The sequence below is a fragment of the Erithacus rubecula genome (assembly GCF_903797595.1).
Source record: "Erithacus rubecula genome assembly, chromosome: 1".
Classification (NCBI taxonomy): Eukaryota; Metazoa; Chordata; class Aves; order Passeriformes; family Muscicapidae; genus Erithacus; species Erithacus rubecula.
In genome coordinates this window covers 27698489-27716096 of record NC_136658.1, presented here as the reverse complement: position 1 = coordinate 27716096, position 17608 = coordinate 27698489, and the positions used below count along the sequence as shown (strand labels likewise).

Below are 17608 nucleotides of genomic sequence, written 5' to 3'. Positions count from 1 at the left end.
CTGGAAATACAAGCATCTGTGGTTGAAACTGTTTTGCTGCTAAAGTATAGGGCCAAGTCCTAATAATAAATTTCTAATTGTTGAACAGCAGTTTTCAAAAATCTCCCACAGGCATGATAGTTGTACATGTTTCTGAAAGCAAAAAAGTGATGATTTCTGTGGCACTTCTAAAAAAATCTAGTCAATGGTGCATCTGTTGTTAAGTGTGAGCAGTCTTGAAAGTACCACTGTGCCCTTGTTGTTACTACGAAACTATGAAATGTTTGAGAATGTAAATCTATTAAGGACACTAAACATGCCCTGTTCAGGCAGCGTGTTCTGTGCTGTCTGTAAAAGTGAGTCTGGCTGCCGGCAGAAGGTGGCATACTGGTGTTTGTGAGGTCATGCATGTAAACTTCAACTATAAACTTATGTATGTCCTTATAGAGAAAACAAACAATGCTTAAAATAAACAGTAACAGTACTGACTTTGTAAACCACAGCCGTCTGTCTCTGCGTGTATAAATCCCTGAGGGTGCGCGCTGTTTTCTGCGGCTCCGCCCCGCGCTCCCGCCATTCCCGGCGCGCATGCGCCGTGCGCCCCGCGGCGCTTCCCTCGGCGCCGCCGCCATGCGCTCCGTCAGCTACGTGCAGTGCGTGGCGCTGGACTTCGCCGGCAGCCTCTTCCCGCACGCCATCTGCCTGGGGGACGCCGACAACGACACGGTCCGAGCCCGGAGCGCGGCCTGGGGCGGGCGGGGCCGGGCCGGGGCTGAGGGGAAGCGCCGAGCGGCCGGGGCGGCCCCAGGGCCGGTGCAGCCGGGAGGGGCTGGTGGGGCTTCCACCGCTGGGGACACGCGCGGAGCTTGGCCCCCCTGAGCTCTGAGGGCCGCGGGGCTTTGATCAGAACCGCCCAGGGTTCCCCGCAAAGGGAGTGTTTGCTGGGCTGCCCTCGCCATTACCCGTGCCGGTAGTGTGGCCTGGGCGTACAGAGCCAGACGGAAGCTTAACTTCTGCTCAGCCGACACTCTGTCGCAGTGGTGGGGATGTAGTGGTGCTTTGCTGGGTACAGCAGATCGCAGACAGGGTAAAGCCACGTCTCTTGGTCCCTGTGATGGATGCATGTGTATTGGGAGTGTTGCTGTCAGCCCCTGAAATGGTTGGGTTTTATTTGTCTGTAAATAGGAAGAGGTTGGCTTAACCAGCTATATGTCAACTGTTTCTTCTCACCAGTCAAGGTTATTTACAGCCTTATCCTGGAAAGGGTCATGGCTAGCAATGCAGTAGATGATTAAAGGGATTTCCCCATAAAAAGTTCTTCTTATGGTAAGATGTGCAGGGAATTGTGGAATGCACACCATTTAAATACACAAAGGCATGATGCAGGAGATGGGATAATGGGAATAGGCCCATCCACATGGGTGGTTGGTGATTTTTAGAAATCTTCTTTAAAGAAATAATCACCGTTCTGAAATCCCTTTACTCCTTCAGCAGTGAGATTAAACATCCTGTGTAAATCAGTTGTAAGTGTTCTTGCACTCTCTTCCTGGATGGTTGTATTTTTATCATTGCCATAATCTTCCTTAGGTGATTCAAGTCAATCTAGATTGAAGGATGGAAGATGGAATGATGATGATTGCTTTAACATCCAAGCAGGATGTTAAAACAGTCAGTGTCACAACTCTGAAACAATGAGTAGAGAAGCAGTGGGTAATAGGATGTTGTTCTAAGGAGCTGTTCTCCATCCCCTTTATCTGCAAGAATAAAATTAGGACTTTTATGTTTTCCCAGACCTTCCATTTTAATTCAAGATTGTCTCTAACTAATTTTGTTTTGCTTCTTCTTCCCACAGAGTGATTTTTAGATATGAATTCTGAAGTTTTTGCTGTTGGAAAAATACTGTTTGCAATGTAATTGTGGATTTCTTCCTACTAACCCCATTTTCTTGTTCAGCTGAATGAACTCGTGGTGGGAGACACCAATGGAAAGCTCTATGTTTACAAGAATGATGATAGCAAGCCCTGGGCTGTGCGATCTTGCCAAGGAATGGTCAGTTCTTGACAAAATTTCCAAATGGTTGGGCTTTCTGGTGTGTGTGCAGCCAGCTATCCTTGTCCTTTGCCTAGGAATATGTAGGCTGGAGAGGAGTGGCAGCCAGGACTGATTCTGATGTCTTTCATGTGATTATTCAGGACCATTTTGCCTACATGCCTTCCAGCCTTCCATGGGCTGGAAGCAATGAGCAAATTAATGGACAAACACAGAAACTGGTTATCTGTCCCACCTTCACCCTACTCTGTGCACTGTGGGTTTTGCCCCAGGGCTCTGGCTGTTGTGTTTCTCTGTCCCCTGTCTCTACTCTTCTTGTCCTTCTAAAGGCTGTTAGGAGTTCAAGACACTCTGTATGGGAGAGGAGGGGGTAGGGCAGAGGCTTATCCCAGGGTGCTGGGTTGGGTTGCCTTTTCTCATGGATGGCCTTGTTTTCTTTTGCAGCTCACATGTGTCCGTGTGGGAGATGTGTGCAATAAAGGAAAGGTGAGAGGAGCCCCACTCTTCCCAGCAGTGTCTGTAGGGCATGTGGGAGGTGTTTAGAAGGTTAGGGTCATGTCATGTGCTGAGTGTGGAGGAGGACAGACTGCAGGTGCTGTGTCTCCAGGATCTGCCTTTGCTTGTACAGTTTTAGAACTACTGTTTGTTCCTCTGATTATATGTAACCAGTATTTTTCTGTGAGCCTTATGTGGGTCTTAGAGAGCAAGGAAATCCATCCTATCTTCAGAGAGCACTTTTGATTTCCATATACCCTTGTGAGAGCACCACAAGGCTTTGGTGGTTTGAGGGCTGCTCCTTTTGCTCAGTGGCTTTTGCCTTTCTTGGGCTGATGTCTGCTGTGGGCTGTGGTCCTTCTGCCACTTGGCTGTGTGCATTTAAGGTCATCTAAACAAGACTGAGACATGGAATAGTCTGGACTCCCAAGCAAATTCCACTGGGTCTACTATGACTCCTTTTGTTGGATTGCTGTTTCTGGGGGTTAAGCCAGGACCAATGAATCCAAAGGTCCCAGTTCAGGCATCCTGCCTGAAATACTGTAGCTCTGTTTCCTCTAGTGAGGAGCAGAGCTGATGTGGGCATTGAGAAAGCCACACATTGTTTGAGGATTGCACACATACCAGCTTGATGCTGTAGTCTGACAAAGATGAAATAAGAAGTTTGGACCCTGCCAGAAGTTTGTGTGCTGGCCAGAAACCTCCTATTCCCTCTGTAGCAGTTATTGATCTTAATTGATCTACTGTTGTGTCCTCCTTTGCCCTGCTGTGGGACAGCTTCTGCACTTTCTAACAGAGGAAGAATCAAAAAGTTTTTCTCTTCCCTCACAGAATTTTGTGGTGGCAGTGAGTGCAGAAGGCTGGTTTCATCTTTTTGACCTGACTTCTCTGAACTCAAAACACCCAGATGCTTCAGGCCACCATGAGTTGGCAGGGGCAGAAGAGCAGAAGCCAGTGTTCAAGCAGCACATTCCTGCCAACACCAAGGTCATGCTCATCAATGACATTGGTGAGCCACAGAGCTGGTGTGGGAATGCAGGGGGAAGGAGTTTGTGTGTGAGGGGGTGGGGAGAATAGGTGGGGGGCAGTTTGCAGAAGAAAATTGCTGCCTTGATGAAACAGACACTCCAACAAACCACAGCCAAGTCATGTAAGGGAGAAAAAAATAACTTTAGGAATTTTTCTGAAGTGCAAGCTTTCATTACATGGTTGGGGTCCTCAGGGATGCTACCTATGAAAACCAGCATGGTTTCTGCATGTCTGGGCTCCTGTCTTTCTCTCTTCCCTGCAGATGGAGATGGGAAGTGTGAGTTGGTTGTGGGTTACACTGACAGGGTGGTCCGTGCCTTCCGCTGGGAGGACTCATCAGAGAATTCAGACCATGTCTCTGGGCAGTTGATCCTGTTGAAGAAATGGCTTCTAGAAGGTCAGGTAAGGAAAAAGGATGTTCAGAGCAGTATTTGTCATACAGTTCTTCAAGAGGTGGCTTTTTCAAGAGAAGAAGCACAGAGCCTCAGCCTTATGAACAAAGCAATTGTCACGTTGATGGCTTAAGAGGATATTTGCCCAGTGATTTTTCTGTACAGCTAGTAGGTTGGTCTGAGAAACAGTTGCTCTTGTCCAATGTGAGAGTATAAGTGGGAAGTATTAGTGTTACTTTAAAGTGCCTTTTGTTAGGGAACTAACTTTTTTACTGAACTTGGACATTTTGCTTCCAGCTGAATCTGTCCAGCTGCTACTCAGCTCTATCAGGTTTGCCGTATTCAAATTTGGTTGCAGGGAGCACCATAAACCTTTTGGAGTTCTTGACTCTGTCCATGTTTCTCCTCTGCCTCTGTAGGTAGACAGCCTGTCTGTGAACCCAGGCCCTGATGGCTCACCAGAGCTGATGGTGTCACAGCCAGGCTGTGGCTATGCCATCCTGCTGTGCACCTGGGACACGGAGCAGCGGGACACAGCCGCAGGAAGGGATGGATCTGGCCCGAGCAGGTGAGGGTGTTCCTGCAGGGGTACATGAGTAGATGCCACTGTGGATGCCTGTTACGAGGGGTGCCACCACATCACTGTTGAGAAGCAGGGGGGTGCTGTCACTCTCCTTGCTTCAGTGACCTGCTGTGCTGCTGGTACTTCATCACTTAAGCCTGCCTGCACCCAAGCTTCCATGAACAGTCTTCATGTCTCTATCACTAAGATAAATACTGCTGCTTTCCTTGTATCCCACTCTCTTCTGGAATTGGGCAAAGAGAGTGGCAAAACCAGCTCCCTGAGGATTCCTCACTACTGGGAGTGAAGGTAGAGAAATGAGCAACCTAGATTTCCAGAGAAAGGTCATCAGATTACAGGGTAACAGCTGAGAGACTGGGCCAAACCAAATACATCTGAAGCCCAGGATAAAACTGGGCTCATTCACTTGTTTTCTGCAGGTGAGGCAATTAGAAGTTTTCCTAATGAGACAATCACAACCACAGCAACCAAGATGAGCAGTGAGGTGGTTGTTATTGTCTTGGTGCTGGAAGGACCCTGGTGAGAAATTTGAGTGTTCCTCTGATGTTCTGTGAGACTTCAAGGCAGATGCAAAAAGCTGCAGCAGGAGGGACCTAAGAAAGTATCTTTGATGTCTTAAGAGAACTCGGTGGAATGGTACCCTGTTAGCCAGAAGCCAGGCCCAGATGTGGCCTCTCACCAACCTGTTCTGTCTGGGCAGATACTTTGAGAGAGAAAAGCAGTAATAATAAAAATTATCTTTTTTTTTGCTTTGTTGGAATACAGTCCTTACCGATTTTTTTTTTGAGCACTTTTTTTTTTTTTTTTTTAATGGATCTAATCATTCTGGGTTTGTGTTTTTAAAAATGGGTGCATTTCTTTAATACCTGCCATGGCAAGGATTTTCTTCCTTTGCCATTGACTGGTTCAACCTGTTTGCAAACTCTCTCACTGTCTGGACTTGTAAAGCTTTGGAATACACTGCTTCATAAATGTTCTGTGACACTCCCAGGTGTGGTTCCCTAACTTTTCCCTGTTGTCTTTCCCTTTTCCCTAGTGAGGCCCCTGTTCGAGATGTGATTCTACACCAAACATCTGGACGGATTCACAACAAGAATGTGTCCACTCATCTGATTGGTAGCATTGCCCGAGGTGAGAGATCAGCAGCTTGGGGTCTCCAGCCCAGCAGTTGCCTCTGATGGTTTTTCAGTACATCAGTGCGGAATTAAATCAGATTTTATGTGGTAGAAAAATAACTGAGAGGCAGCTGCAAGAACACAGAGATCTCAGCTTCTCTTAGCCAGCTCCCAAAGACAGATATATGCATGGATATTTGCATGTGAGCTTTTTATAGTCTTTGTCCTTCCCTAGGTAGCCCTTATCCTTCACACAGCACAAGAACGTTTCTGCAGCCTCTGCTGACTTGCATTTAGTCAGTTGGAATGGCTGCCATGCTGTGCTTCTACAGATGTACTTGATCCTTGCTTCTGCATGCCTGTAGCTCATGCATCCATCTTATTCCCTAGATGCATCTCTTCCTTCCCACAGCCTCATCTTTGTTTTTGCTTTTCAGCATTTGAATCTTAATTCCTGGCGGCTCTATGCTGCTCCTCCTTCTCCTGTGCAGCCCCAACTCTCCAGGGCTGCTTCCATATTTCATCTATGTCATTGTCCTCTGTCTTCTTCCACTGGTTTGTGTTCAGGTCTTGTATCTAAAATCTGCACAGCTGCCCAGCTTCTCTCAGCCCTGACACACTGCTCTTGTGTCCAGACTTTCCTTGCACACTGCTGCTGCTTCCCTCCTGTAATTCCTTGTGCTCTGACCTGTGCCTGGTGCACCTGCTCAACTCTCTATTGGTACTTATGGAGAATAAGCTTTAACTCCCCTTTGGAATATTTGGGCATAACAGAAGGCAGAAAACTCCAAGTAGAGATCATTTTCTCTTGTATTCGCTCTGCCCAAGTATTGCCTCCTGCAGTGCTGTCTGAGAATGATTCAGCCTGTCCAATGTAATAGAGCTTGTGAACAAGAGCAATCCACTGAGCTCCACCCTCTTCCCGTTCCTTAGAGGACCTTTCCTGCCCAGTTCCTAAGCTTCTCATGTTTTCAGCATCTCTGATGCTGCTGTGATCAACATGGTCAACAGAGCATGAAATCAATTATTTCACTGCATATGAAGCCTTGCATCTATTGAGAGATGTCTGTGAAAAATGAAGGCACACAGAATAAGGGATGAAGAGCAGGTTGTAAAAAAGCCCATTAATGCTGGACTGTCAATAAAGAAACAGCTGAAGAGTACCATGCTGACCAGTTTCCAAGGGGGACACAGCAGATCTCTTGGATTAGAGTGTGTCTGGGTGCATGTCACTAGGGGCAGTTAAGCACCCAACTGGCTGACTTTGCTTTAGGCTGATCTGCAGAAATGGGATGGTTTTCAGTCTGGGATTGTGCAGAATTGAAGCTATCTGTGGGCACTGGAGGTAGGCTTGTGTTAGCCTGCTCTGGGGAAAAACTGCCTGCTTGCTTTCAGCTCTGCTGACTTGCCCCTGGCTGCTGGGTTTCCTGGGTTCCTCCTCAGGGAGCAGTGCCTCTCCTACATTATCACTGAAAGAATTAAATGCAGCTTTAGTTGAATACAATTCCAGTCCTCTTTCTGAGAGTGTTGTATTTTTAAAACTTGACCTTGCATGTCTTTTCTTTTTTTAGTAGCTAGGTAAATAGTTTACTGAAGGGCTGAAGCAGCTGGGTGTCAGGGGACTCTCCTGGTCAGATTTAATTAGTGACATTTGTCAGTGCTGTCCTGCACACAGCTGGGCAAGGAAAGGAGGCAGCATAGATCAGCTTGGCTTGGATCTTTTTTATTGTTTTCAGGAGAGGGAGGGGACAATGTTTACAAAATGGCATCAGCTCCAATAATTTTCTTTTGCACTTACAGGCTCTGGTGAGAATAGTGGCTCAGGTCTCTTTGCCCTCTGTACTCTGGATGGTAAGTCCTGCCACTGTCCTGGAAGAAGACCTGTGGGGCAGCCAAGGCCTGTCACTAATTCAAAGCAGGGAACCAGGGGCTCAGTGCTTTTGATTTTTAAAACAAAGGGAAGCTGGGCTTCAGAAACCATTTAAGGGTCAGGCAAGAGAATTTGATTCAGACTCCCTCTGCTGGCATATTTTATATGAAGGCAGGTACTGTGAGGATAGATGCTTGTTTATGTTCTACTCTTTCATGGCCAGTGCCCCCTACCCAGTATGGCCACAGTATATCTGGATAATAGGAGTATGGTAGTGGGGTCAAGTGTCCAATGTGGATTTAGCAGCCAAAACCATGCCTGTGTTATTAGCAGCTAACTCTCAGCAACCCTGAGTGTGAAAGGAGTAGGGTCTAGCATTAGCAAACATTTTGCTCTTTTTTCCTGTTTTCAAGGCTGTTTTTTGATTTTTTTCTTTCTTTCTTCAGGAACACTGAAACTGATGGAGGGAGCAGACAAGCTGCTCTGGTCTGTTCAGGTTGATCACCAGCTCTTTGCTCTGGAAAAACTGGATGTTACAGTGAGTATCTGAGTATGGCTGGGAGAGATGAAGAAAAAAACTCCACATGGTTCTGTGTATATGAACTTAGGAAGGGCAGAAGGAGTATGGCTCAGCTGGAAAAGACTAGGATTATCTCAGGATGGCACAGAGTGTTCTGACTGTAGCAGTACATTCTGCACTCAGGTCAGTCTGCCCAGCTGCAAGAGGTTGAGCTGTGTCTACCTGTTAGACTCAGCATCAATTTATTCATTTGTAAACTTTTGTCCCCCACCTGTTCTTCAATCTTACTGCAAAACTGAATGTTTTTGCTCGCTGCTAATACCCTGTTTGTCTAAAAGCTCTTGCAGTACGTAAGGATTGCCATATAGAAGAGAGATGAGCTCCAAATTCTAAATATCTGGATGAGATATCCAGAAGTGACATCTGTACATTGGTGCTGTGTCTCTGAGCCAGCAAGAAGATTCTTGACTGTCTGGGGGAGTAGGTGATACCTGTGTAATATGCAGTCCTCTGGTTCCTGCAGGGCAATGGGCACGAGGAGGTGATTGCCTGTGCTTGGGATGGTCAGACATACATCATCGACCACAATCGGACTGTGGCCAGATTCCAAGCAGATGAGAATGTCAGTGCCTTCTGTGCAGGTGGGAAGCCTGACTGCAAAGGCAGTCTTCACAGCATTTTCCTCTCAAAGCTACTATTCCCATCTAGGAGACACAGAATCCTTTGTCTGCCTGCAGTGGGGAATAATTTCCCTGTGTGCATATTGCAGAAGGCCCAGTCAGTCTTTCTCTGGTGGCATCTGGGAAAAGCAAGGGTGAGGGAAGGTGATGCTGAGGCTTGCATATGGTGGCTTGGGGTTTTTTTTCTTTTTGGATGTACTACAGTGGTCTCTGGTCCTCTACACTACTTTTTTAATTTGCAGACTTCTCAGTCATTTTTAAGTGGAGATAAGGAGCCCATGAAAGCAGCCTGAGTTTTGTCTCGGTTCAGTCCCTTCTCTCAGACCCGCAAGAAGCAGCTTGCAAACCCCCAAGCTTGGTGCAGCTTGGTGCAGAGACAGCTTCTTGGACTGTCTCAAAGGGACTTTGTATACCCAGGCCTGTATCTCTGCCCTATCAGGTGCTTGCTATTTTCTGCTAACAGCTTTGGTACCTCATCATGAAATGCCAATTTTTTGCTTTTTCTTTCATATTTTGGGAGTAGTCAGATCTCTACACTTCTGCTTTCTGCAGGCCTGTATGCGTGCAAAGAAGGGAGCAACAGTCCCTGCCTTGTTTATGTCAGCTTCAGCCAGAAGATCTACATCTACTGGGATGTGCAACTGGAGAGAATGGAGTCCACCAACCTGTTGAAAATCCTGGATTGTGACCCAGAGTTTGGAAGTCTCCTGCAAGAGCTGGGTATAGGTGAGTGCAGAAAGAATAGAGGATGTACAGAAAGAAGGAGAGGAAGGGCTGCTGGCAGATTATGTATTGTAACAACCATTTTTTCTCTCTTTTCCTTAGACAGAAGCGATGTTTCTGCTGTCAAAAACCTGATTCACAAAACACTGTATTTTCCTGAGAAATACCATCTCAGCAGCCCCTCGCAGGATCCTGAGGGGACAGATTCTTCTGCCCACTGCAGTGGCATCCAGGATCCCCTATAATGAGAAGGCTCACATCTTTAATGCCAGCACAAGCTCTTCTGCACCTGGAATTGAGCATCTGATTAAGATGACTGTTCTTTCCCTATCTTCTTAAAACTTCCAAACAGGAAAGGGTCTACAGGCTCTTAAGGGATATTCTTGGCTATAGGCTTGCCTGTATGTGATGGGTGAAGTATCCTGCATATATGCCTTCTGTTGCCAGTTTCCATATTCCTCACTAAATAAGGTGCTCCACTATTCACTGTGAAGGAGCAATGTGGTTACAGATGGAGAGAACAGCTGAGCCAAGTCTCCGTTTTGACTTGTTCTTACAAGTACTTCAATGAATATTTGTGAGTTCTTAGCAGGATTACAGTTCAGGAATTGGAGATGGAGGAACTGAGTTAGGGTGCAGGCAGGGGCCTTCTCTCCCACGTTGGTGTATTTAAAGTACAGCCATGCATTGTTTCTCTTTGCTGCTGCTCTTCTACAGCAGTTTCTCACAAATTACCTGTTCCGAGTACCTGGAGACATGCACAACTTGCACTTATAAGGTGTGGAGAGATAGCAGCTCCAGCAAAACCAGCTCTAGTCCAGAGTCATTGCTTGTCTCCATCTTCTTGGGCGGGTCATCCTGGAGCAGGCTGTGACTTAACAAAGCAGGTGTGAAGTGGTCAGTAAGACCAGTCTGACTTAACTGTGTGTCTGTGGTGTTATGAGAGCTTGGCCATCCCACAATAAACAGTGGAAATGCCACTCCTGCATCTTGTTGTGGAGAGCGTCATGCTTTGAGTCCTACACAGCTGAAAGAGGTGGGCTGGAAGTGATGTTCCACTGGCTGGCATCAGGAGTCTGGTATAGGGGAGCTCATTTGCAAAAGCCCTGAAAAAGGCATGAACCTTTCCACATGCTGTGTTACTGTGCTTTTCCCTCTCTTAGGTTGTCCCTTGCCTAACTCAGCTTGTTAGGAAAGGGACAGCAGTCTTACCTGCTGGCTGGCATCAATTATCCCCTCTCACTTGTGTGGTATTTTATTGGACATATGTGATGGATGGAGCTGTCCCTTTGCCCTTACAGCAGCCTGAGTCATAGCAAATACAATTCAGTGATCTGGAGCAAGTGGCAGCATTTAAAGATCCTGCAGGCAGTTGGAAACCTGCTGTGCTTTACTCTGCCAAATATCCAAGGGCAGCCCTAACTGGGAGACAATGCTTTGTATGGGGAAAAGGAGTGTCTTGCCCTTGGGTCAAAGTGACTGTTGTTGAAGCAGCCCTGTATGGACATAATAAGCCTCAGCTGTTCTTTGCAGTTTCCCTCTGTAGATTTATGTAAGCTTTTCAGAGGACAGTGCTGTCCTCTGCATTTGGTAGCAGTGGAAGTTGAAGCATGGAGCAGGGAAATGGTGCGACCTTCTCTGTACCTGCTAGCTTGCTTCTCAGACCACTGTACCTTCTGATTCTCTAGCTGCAGCCGATGTATCTCTCCATTTTAATGGCCTTGCTGAGAAGCATTTTTAAGTGTTCCTGTCATACTAAATGCTTGTGTAAAACTGGAGTATTCAGACAGGGCCTTTCAAGTAATAATAGGGCTTATTAGCAGTGGTGTTTAGAGCAGCAAGGCTTGAGCTGTGGAGAGCTGATACCTCAGGGACAGTCTACTCATGGGCTAAAGTGAGGAGCTTGTCAGACCTAGACTGCAACCTCAACAAATTGTCAGCTCTTTTGACAGAGATGTGCAGCCACCCATCTCAACAGTAATCATCACCACTGCTTCTGGCAAATAGGGCCTGGCAGGGAAAGAGGATGGCCTACACTTGTAACAGAACAACTCAGTGCTGTCTGTCCATGCCAAATATAAACCTTTATTAGCAACAGCAAATATAAACCTTTATTAGCAACACAAGCGCAAGGGGTGTACAAATAGGTGCCTATGGCTGGAACTGTTTTATGCTAAACAAATTGTACTGTACAGGTCAAATGATTTCCAAGAAAGGAAGGTCAAACTGATCCACTGTTGGACTATTAATTGTTGATAAAGAATGGGAAAGAGTTACTGAGGGAGAGATGACATTTTTCTAAGAACCATCTTTAAAAGAAAATGGGACAAAAATACTGTAAATGTTGGGCAGGGCCATTTGTGCACCCCAACCCTCTTTTGCTGGCCTGAGGATAACATTGCTGTGTGCTGTGCAAGCCCAGGCAATGCACACTATGAAAAGCAGAGGTGAGAAAATACAGACACTACAAAAACATCTGTTCCCCAAAACTTTTCAGCTCTTAAAAACCATTGGAGAGGAAAAATACTAACATTTGAGGGCTTCCCTGACAGTTTTATATTGCGTGCAGCACATAATAACTTGCAGATGCATTTTACTCCTGTGTTCCTTGTGCACAAAGAGAAAATGAAGAGTGACTACAGAAGAATTAACCTCTTTACCATTCCTTGGCCAAAAGATGGCTTTCCTTATTTTTTCCTGCCTTGAACTCCTGGGTGCCAATACTTTTTCTAGTCTGTTATTCAGGCTACTTCCACCGGCAACAGTTTTTCTGTGAAGAGGGTATCTTCTCAGGAAGGGAGCCACTTAAGGCTCTGTCTCTGGAGTGATGGAGTTACACTGTACTTTCTTTGTAACTAATTGTCTGTTTGTCCTTGCCAGCCGACAGAAGCCGCAGAGTTGGAATTAGAAGTGTTTCCTTCCCACATAGCAGAAACTGTTGTTTGCTGTATCCTACTCTAGCAGATTGGCATAACCTGCTGGTGCTGGGAAACTTCAGCAGGGCAGCATTTGCAGGACACCTTTGTATGTGCCAGCACACAGCAAGTGAGGAGTCTGACAGTATTCACAGGCACTGGGGGTATTTGCAGATAAATGATTCATGGCTTTGGTTCTGATGCTCAATTTACTAGCAAAAAAATAAAGGGAGAGGGTTGCCTTATTTTCCTGAGACGTCATAAACCTACTCTCCATCCCTGCCCTCATTTTTATGATCTTTCTGCTATAATTGAGTTATTTCTATAACTCAATTCTATAACAGGTGTATCCTGGCATATGCCAGTGGAGTCTCTTGAAAGGAGGATTGAATACAAACATAGGTGTGTGGCTTAATGGTCTTCAATGCCATAGCTCACCTGCTGCTAGTGAAAGAAGGACCAGTCCTCTGGGAATATGGATGACTGCAGCTCCCATTCTGTTTAAAACCAAGTGACCCCAAGCTGCTGGAAGTGGTTCTGATTATGGCTTTGGCAGAGTGCATGTTTTCAGGAAGGACAGAAGTCCTTCTCCCCATCCCCAGGTGTATTGCAACTGTTCCAGAGATTTGCCATGGCAGGTATTTTCCTTCAGACTTTTCCACAACTGCTGTACCCACTCTATCAGAAAGCAGCCCTGAAAAGCAGCTCTGATCGGAACTGACCATCAAGGTGCTTCAAAGAGATTATCCCTAAAATAATAACATTAAATTTTCTATATTGAAGGGACAGACCTCATCACAAGGAAGCTAGTGTTGGACACATGGACATGTTTATGTCCTACTCTGAGTTGGCAGTTTGTACTGAACTTCTGCTTTCTGTATGAAAGTGTTAGCATTCTTTGATCTTCAGTGAAAAAGACCTTTAGATAATTACTTTGTTCTCTTTATCCCCTAAAAGCAATAGAGATGACTGGAATTGGGAGCAGGAAAGTGTATCTGTAAAACAGGCTTTTCCAAGAGAAATTACAATTAAGACAGTCTTCAGGCTTGTCAGCCCACTCAAAAATTACTGTGCTCCCCAGTGTTGGAAGACTTAAAATTTTCCATGTTTGTAGATGGGGGTTGAGTTGGCTTCTTTGAGATGTTGTAAGTTCTATTTTACAATCACATTTTAAAGCCAAGACTTCTGTCTTTCACAATGGAGGCTGTGCTTCAGATGTATTGATATAAAAATGCTTTGGAGAAAGAAAAATATATTTGAGCTAAAATTCAGAATACAGGTGTCTAGTGCAGTAACAGTGTGTATGCCAAGTAACTTGGGGAGATAAAAACCCACCAGGACCTGTGTTGGTGAGGAAAGCACCTGCTGACCCTGTAGGGTTAGACAACTGTGATTTAGTGAATGGATTGAAGTGAGGTGTCTGCCATGGCATTATGACCTGCAGTTCTCATTTGGTCATATAAATGATTTTTTTCTGGAAGCTCTGCCTGCAGCAAAGCTTTATGGAGGGGTTCAAAGACAACAGATTAGCAACAGATTCCTCAATGTCTGGATGAAAGAGACTTCTACTGAGTGGATCTGTGTGTTCAAACTGACATGGACAGGAGGAAGGTGAAGAGCATGTCTTCTACCCTGGAACTGATTTCAGAGCTGAGAAAAAAAACTCACACAAATTTAGTGCTTTCTTGGAAACATCCTCTCTGTGACTGAGAATTTATGCATGCAGTTGTTTACAACCAAGAGGAAAGGCCAGCGGGATTGTGGCACAATGTGTGAGTGTATATTAGCAGCTAGGGTACAAGGCAAGTGTTAAAAGCATTCTCTAAAAACAAAATAATTCCTTTTTGAAGGAAATTTTTTAGTCACTAGAGTGAGGGAGGAAAGGAGGATGCAAAGGAGTCATTAAGCAGAGAAGAGGAACAGATAGGGCTGGAGATTTTCACCAGCTGTAGCACATTAATTCCCATAGGACCCCAAACTGCTAGTGGTTTAGGATATGAGGCATGTGAACCACAGAAAGGCTTCAGAAAGGCTGGGGGATATTCTGAATGTGAGCAAAAGCAGATATTCCAAGACACATGTAGGAACAGCACTTGGTGAATTCCAGCAGCAGCTAGTGTACAGGTATCTGCAGGGCTGCCAGTGCCAGGCAATAGTCAAAACAGAATTGTCAGCTCAAAGTCATGGCAGTTTTCTGTAGGATTCCATCCAACATTTTTTAAAGCATTGGAAGGATTCCTGTTGGCTTCAGTCTGAAGGCTTCTATTCACCTATACCCTTGCCCTAGCTAGGGTTTAGCTGCAAAATTAACACCAGGCACTGCTCTCACAAGGAAGTGGCCAGGAATTAGAGCTGTTGGTGGCCCTCCCCATGCACTTGTGGGCACCAGGAAAGCCCAACAGAAGCTCTGTGGTGCTCCACAGGGAAGCAGGGCCCCATATGGGCCTTGCAAAGCCTGGCAGAAGCTCTGGGACACTCTGGAGGGCAGCAGGACCCCTTGCAGGGCAAAGCAAAACTCAGCAAAAGCCCCAGGGCACTCTGGAGGGAAGCAAGGCCCCTTATGGCAATGACAAAAGCCATCAGACAGGGTTAGGTGTAGGGTTAGGGACATACTTAGAGCTGGGGTTAGGGGCTAGGTTTTGGTATGTGGTTTGGAGTTTAGAGTTAAGGGTTAGGTTTAGGCCTTTGTGTTTAGGTCTAGGGGCTGGGGTTAGCTTAATGTTTAGAGTGTAGGGTTGGGGATTGTTGTTAGGTTTTCAGATTAGTTAATGTCTCTGTGCTTAGGTTTCTGGTTTGAGTTTAAAGTCAAGTGGTAAATGTTGGGGTTACAGTGTCAAACCTAGGGGGTTATGCTTAGTGTTAAGTTTTGTAGTTAGGGGGTGGTGATTTGATTTAGGTGTTAGAATTAACATTAAGTTTTAGAGTGTTTTAGGGGTTAAATTTAGGATTAGGATGTAGTGCCCTACATCTTAGATTTAGGGTCATTGTTGAGGTTTATTGTTTGGGTTAGGGCTAGTCAGCTTTTGGGTTGTGTTTTAGAGGGTTTTTTTAAAAGAGTCATAGAAGTTTACAAGTAATAAGATTTGTAATGGACATGGTATCTATGTATAGATTATTTGCCCTTGTTCTGCATGCTGTTTTTAGAGGGCAATTAGAGTTGGAAACTGGGTGAGTTGATGCATGTTGAGGCTGTTTTATCTATCACAAGCAAGATTTTGTCAGCAGAATTGGACTGGGTACCACATAGACTGCAGCTAAAATACAAGATGGTTTAGTACAAGCTGTCTAGAGCCCTGGGTTTGAGAAGCCAGTTGGGCATGCAAGTGATACAAATCCAGGAGGAGTTACTGCTACTTTGGAAGACAGGCTCAGGAAGCAGGCATGTTTTCCTGACTAAATGAGAGAACCATTGGTGTCACTTGAGAGATTCATGGAAAGCAGTTCATGCAGCCAGAAATAGATGCACAAGTAGAAGAGTGGTAAAGTAGTCAAGGAATGTATCAGAAGCTGCAAGATATGATGACTAACAGTAAGAATCCTTGTAGAAGCAGCAGATGCCAGTCATGCCAACTATCTCTGGTAAGTGAATCCCAAATCATATCAGCCAGACTTTACCCTTGTGTCCTTAGCATGTGTTAAACTACAGCTACAGCTGCAGAGAAAAGAACTAACAAAAAAAAAGGAAAAAAATGCATACACACATTTTTTGAGAAACACAACAGTGGCAATGACCAGCTTGATAAAAAAAGGAGGAGAATCAGTGGTGTTTAATCCAGGAAAATAGGCAAAATGGGGTTGTCATTTTGGGGTACCCAAATACCATTTTAAGGGTAGATATAGTTACATTTTGCAGTTTGGGTAGTGAATCAGCAGCCATGAGGCATGGAACAAGCCCTGATCTAGTGCATTTTTCCTAGAGCTAGTTAAGAATAAATTATGTATTTTTAATGCAACTATGCTTTAGGATGGAAATTTAAAAGAAAAGAAAGAAATTAAATAAACCCAGTTGTTAAGTGACTTAATAATCACCTTTAACATTCTAGATGAGTTTGCAGTTCTCTAACCTGAGCTGATACTACAAGTTCTCATTTTGTGCAAGAGAAGCAAAGTTGATGGGCTGTGTGATGCCAGGACTTGAGGCTGATGATGTGTCTGTGTTTAATCACTGGATTTCAAGTTGAAAGAAAGGAGCTGGCAGAGCAGAAGACTCAGTGCTGTAATTCATCATGGCATTTAAACTGAGTGGCAGGATCTCTGATGAAGCAGCAGAGGGAACAGGGGTGCAGCTCTTGCAGCTGGAGTACAGAGAGGAGTGGTCTGACCAGAAGAACAGGGTGTGCAAGTCTGGTTACAGGGTGTAACACCAAGAGATGGTAAGCATTGCTATTCATATAATATAGCTTAGTGCTCAGGGATGCAATGGCAAAGCCCAAGCCCCTGTCAGTGCTTTAGGCGTCTGCACTCATCATCATTTCTGCAAAAGTTTCTTAGAACTGAGAACTCTAAAATACTTGTCTTTGCCACAAAGTTTTCCCAAGAAAATACTTCTGTTCTGCTCTGAGCCAGAAAAAAGCAGCAAAATCCAGCTTCCCAGAGTACAGGCAAAGGGAACAGAGCCCTTCCAACAAAGAAACAGGACTGGTGTACGCTGGCATTGAGGCAACAAGAAGGGAAACATTTGTGGTAATCTTTGGAGGTCTTTGGAGGAAATACTGTTCTCTTGCCAATAGAACAACTGGAGATTGTTCACAGAGACTCTCTTGTGAACAGAGTGTATTGTAAAGTCATTAAATGGGTAGCACAAATTTATTACAGAACCAGAAATTGAAGTGACTAGGGCCAAATAGCAGAACAAGAACAGAATGCCCACTCGGCACATTAGGACAAGCAAGAGGGTCCACTGAAAGGAGGGATAACTCAAGTTGAGGCACTCCCAGTGACAGCTTCCAGCACCCACTTGCCTTTTTCTCTCTCCCCATTGAATACCTCAGCCTAGAACTCAGCAAGGTTAGGGGCATGGGAGCCTCACCCTCATCTCTCTCTCGTGGCAGCAAGTCTCCAGACATGGGGAATGCAGCCAGTCACTGACCAGGCTCTTCAGAGGCATGTAGAAAAGGTAGCTCCTGACTCAGTGCTTTAAATCTCAGGACTCCTTCGTCCAAGTCAATGCAACACTAAAGAAGGAGAGAAACAGTTACTTGCTGGACATTTCAGACAGTAAACCTCATGATGTATATGACTGGGGAGAACCTGTAACA

General features: G+C 45.3%; 2 protein-coding genes across 2 annotated transcripts in view; one reads left to right on the top strand and one right to left on the bottom strand.

Moving 5' to 3' along the window:
• Nucleotides 1-546: 546 nt before the first annotated feature.
• ITFG2 (integrin alpha FG-GAP repeat containing 2) lies at nucleotides 547-11689 on the top strand. The gene is made up of 12 exons (XM_079298835.1): nucleotides 547-705; nucleotides 1933-2028; nucleotides 2473-2514; nucleotides 3355-3532; nucleotides 3815-3954; nucleotides 4364-4512; nucleotides 5564-5658; nucleotides 7443-7493; nucleotides 7959-8050; nucleotides 8556-8673; nucleotides 9265-9438; nucleotides 9538-11689. Exons 1-12 carry the CDS (start codon nucleotides 568-570, stop codon nucleotides 9678-9680), a joined length of 1416 nt encoding a protein of 471 aa, XP_079154961.1. The 5' UTR covers nucleotides 547-567; the 3' UTR covers nucleotides 9681-11689.
• The window catches only part of NRIP2 (nuclear receptor interacting protein 2), a 21308-nt gene continuing 15200 nt past the window's right edge, over nucleotides 11501-17608 (bottom strand). The window contains exon 6 of the mRNA XM_079298864.1: nucleotides 11501-17524. Within this exon, the coding sequence (XP_079154990.1) occupies nucleotides 17432-17524 (93 nt within the window). The 3' untranslated portion in view covers nucleotides 11501-17431. The remainder of the gene's footprint in view (nucleotides 17525-17608) is intronic.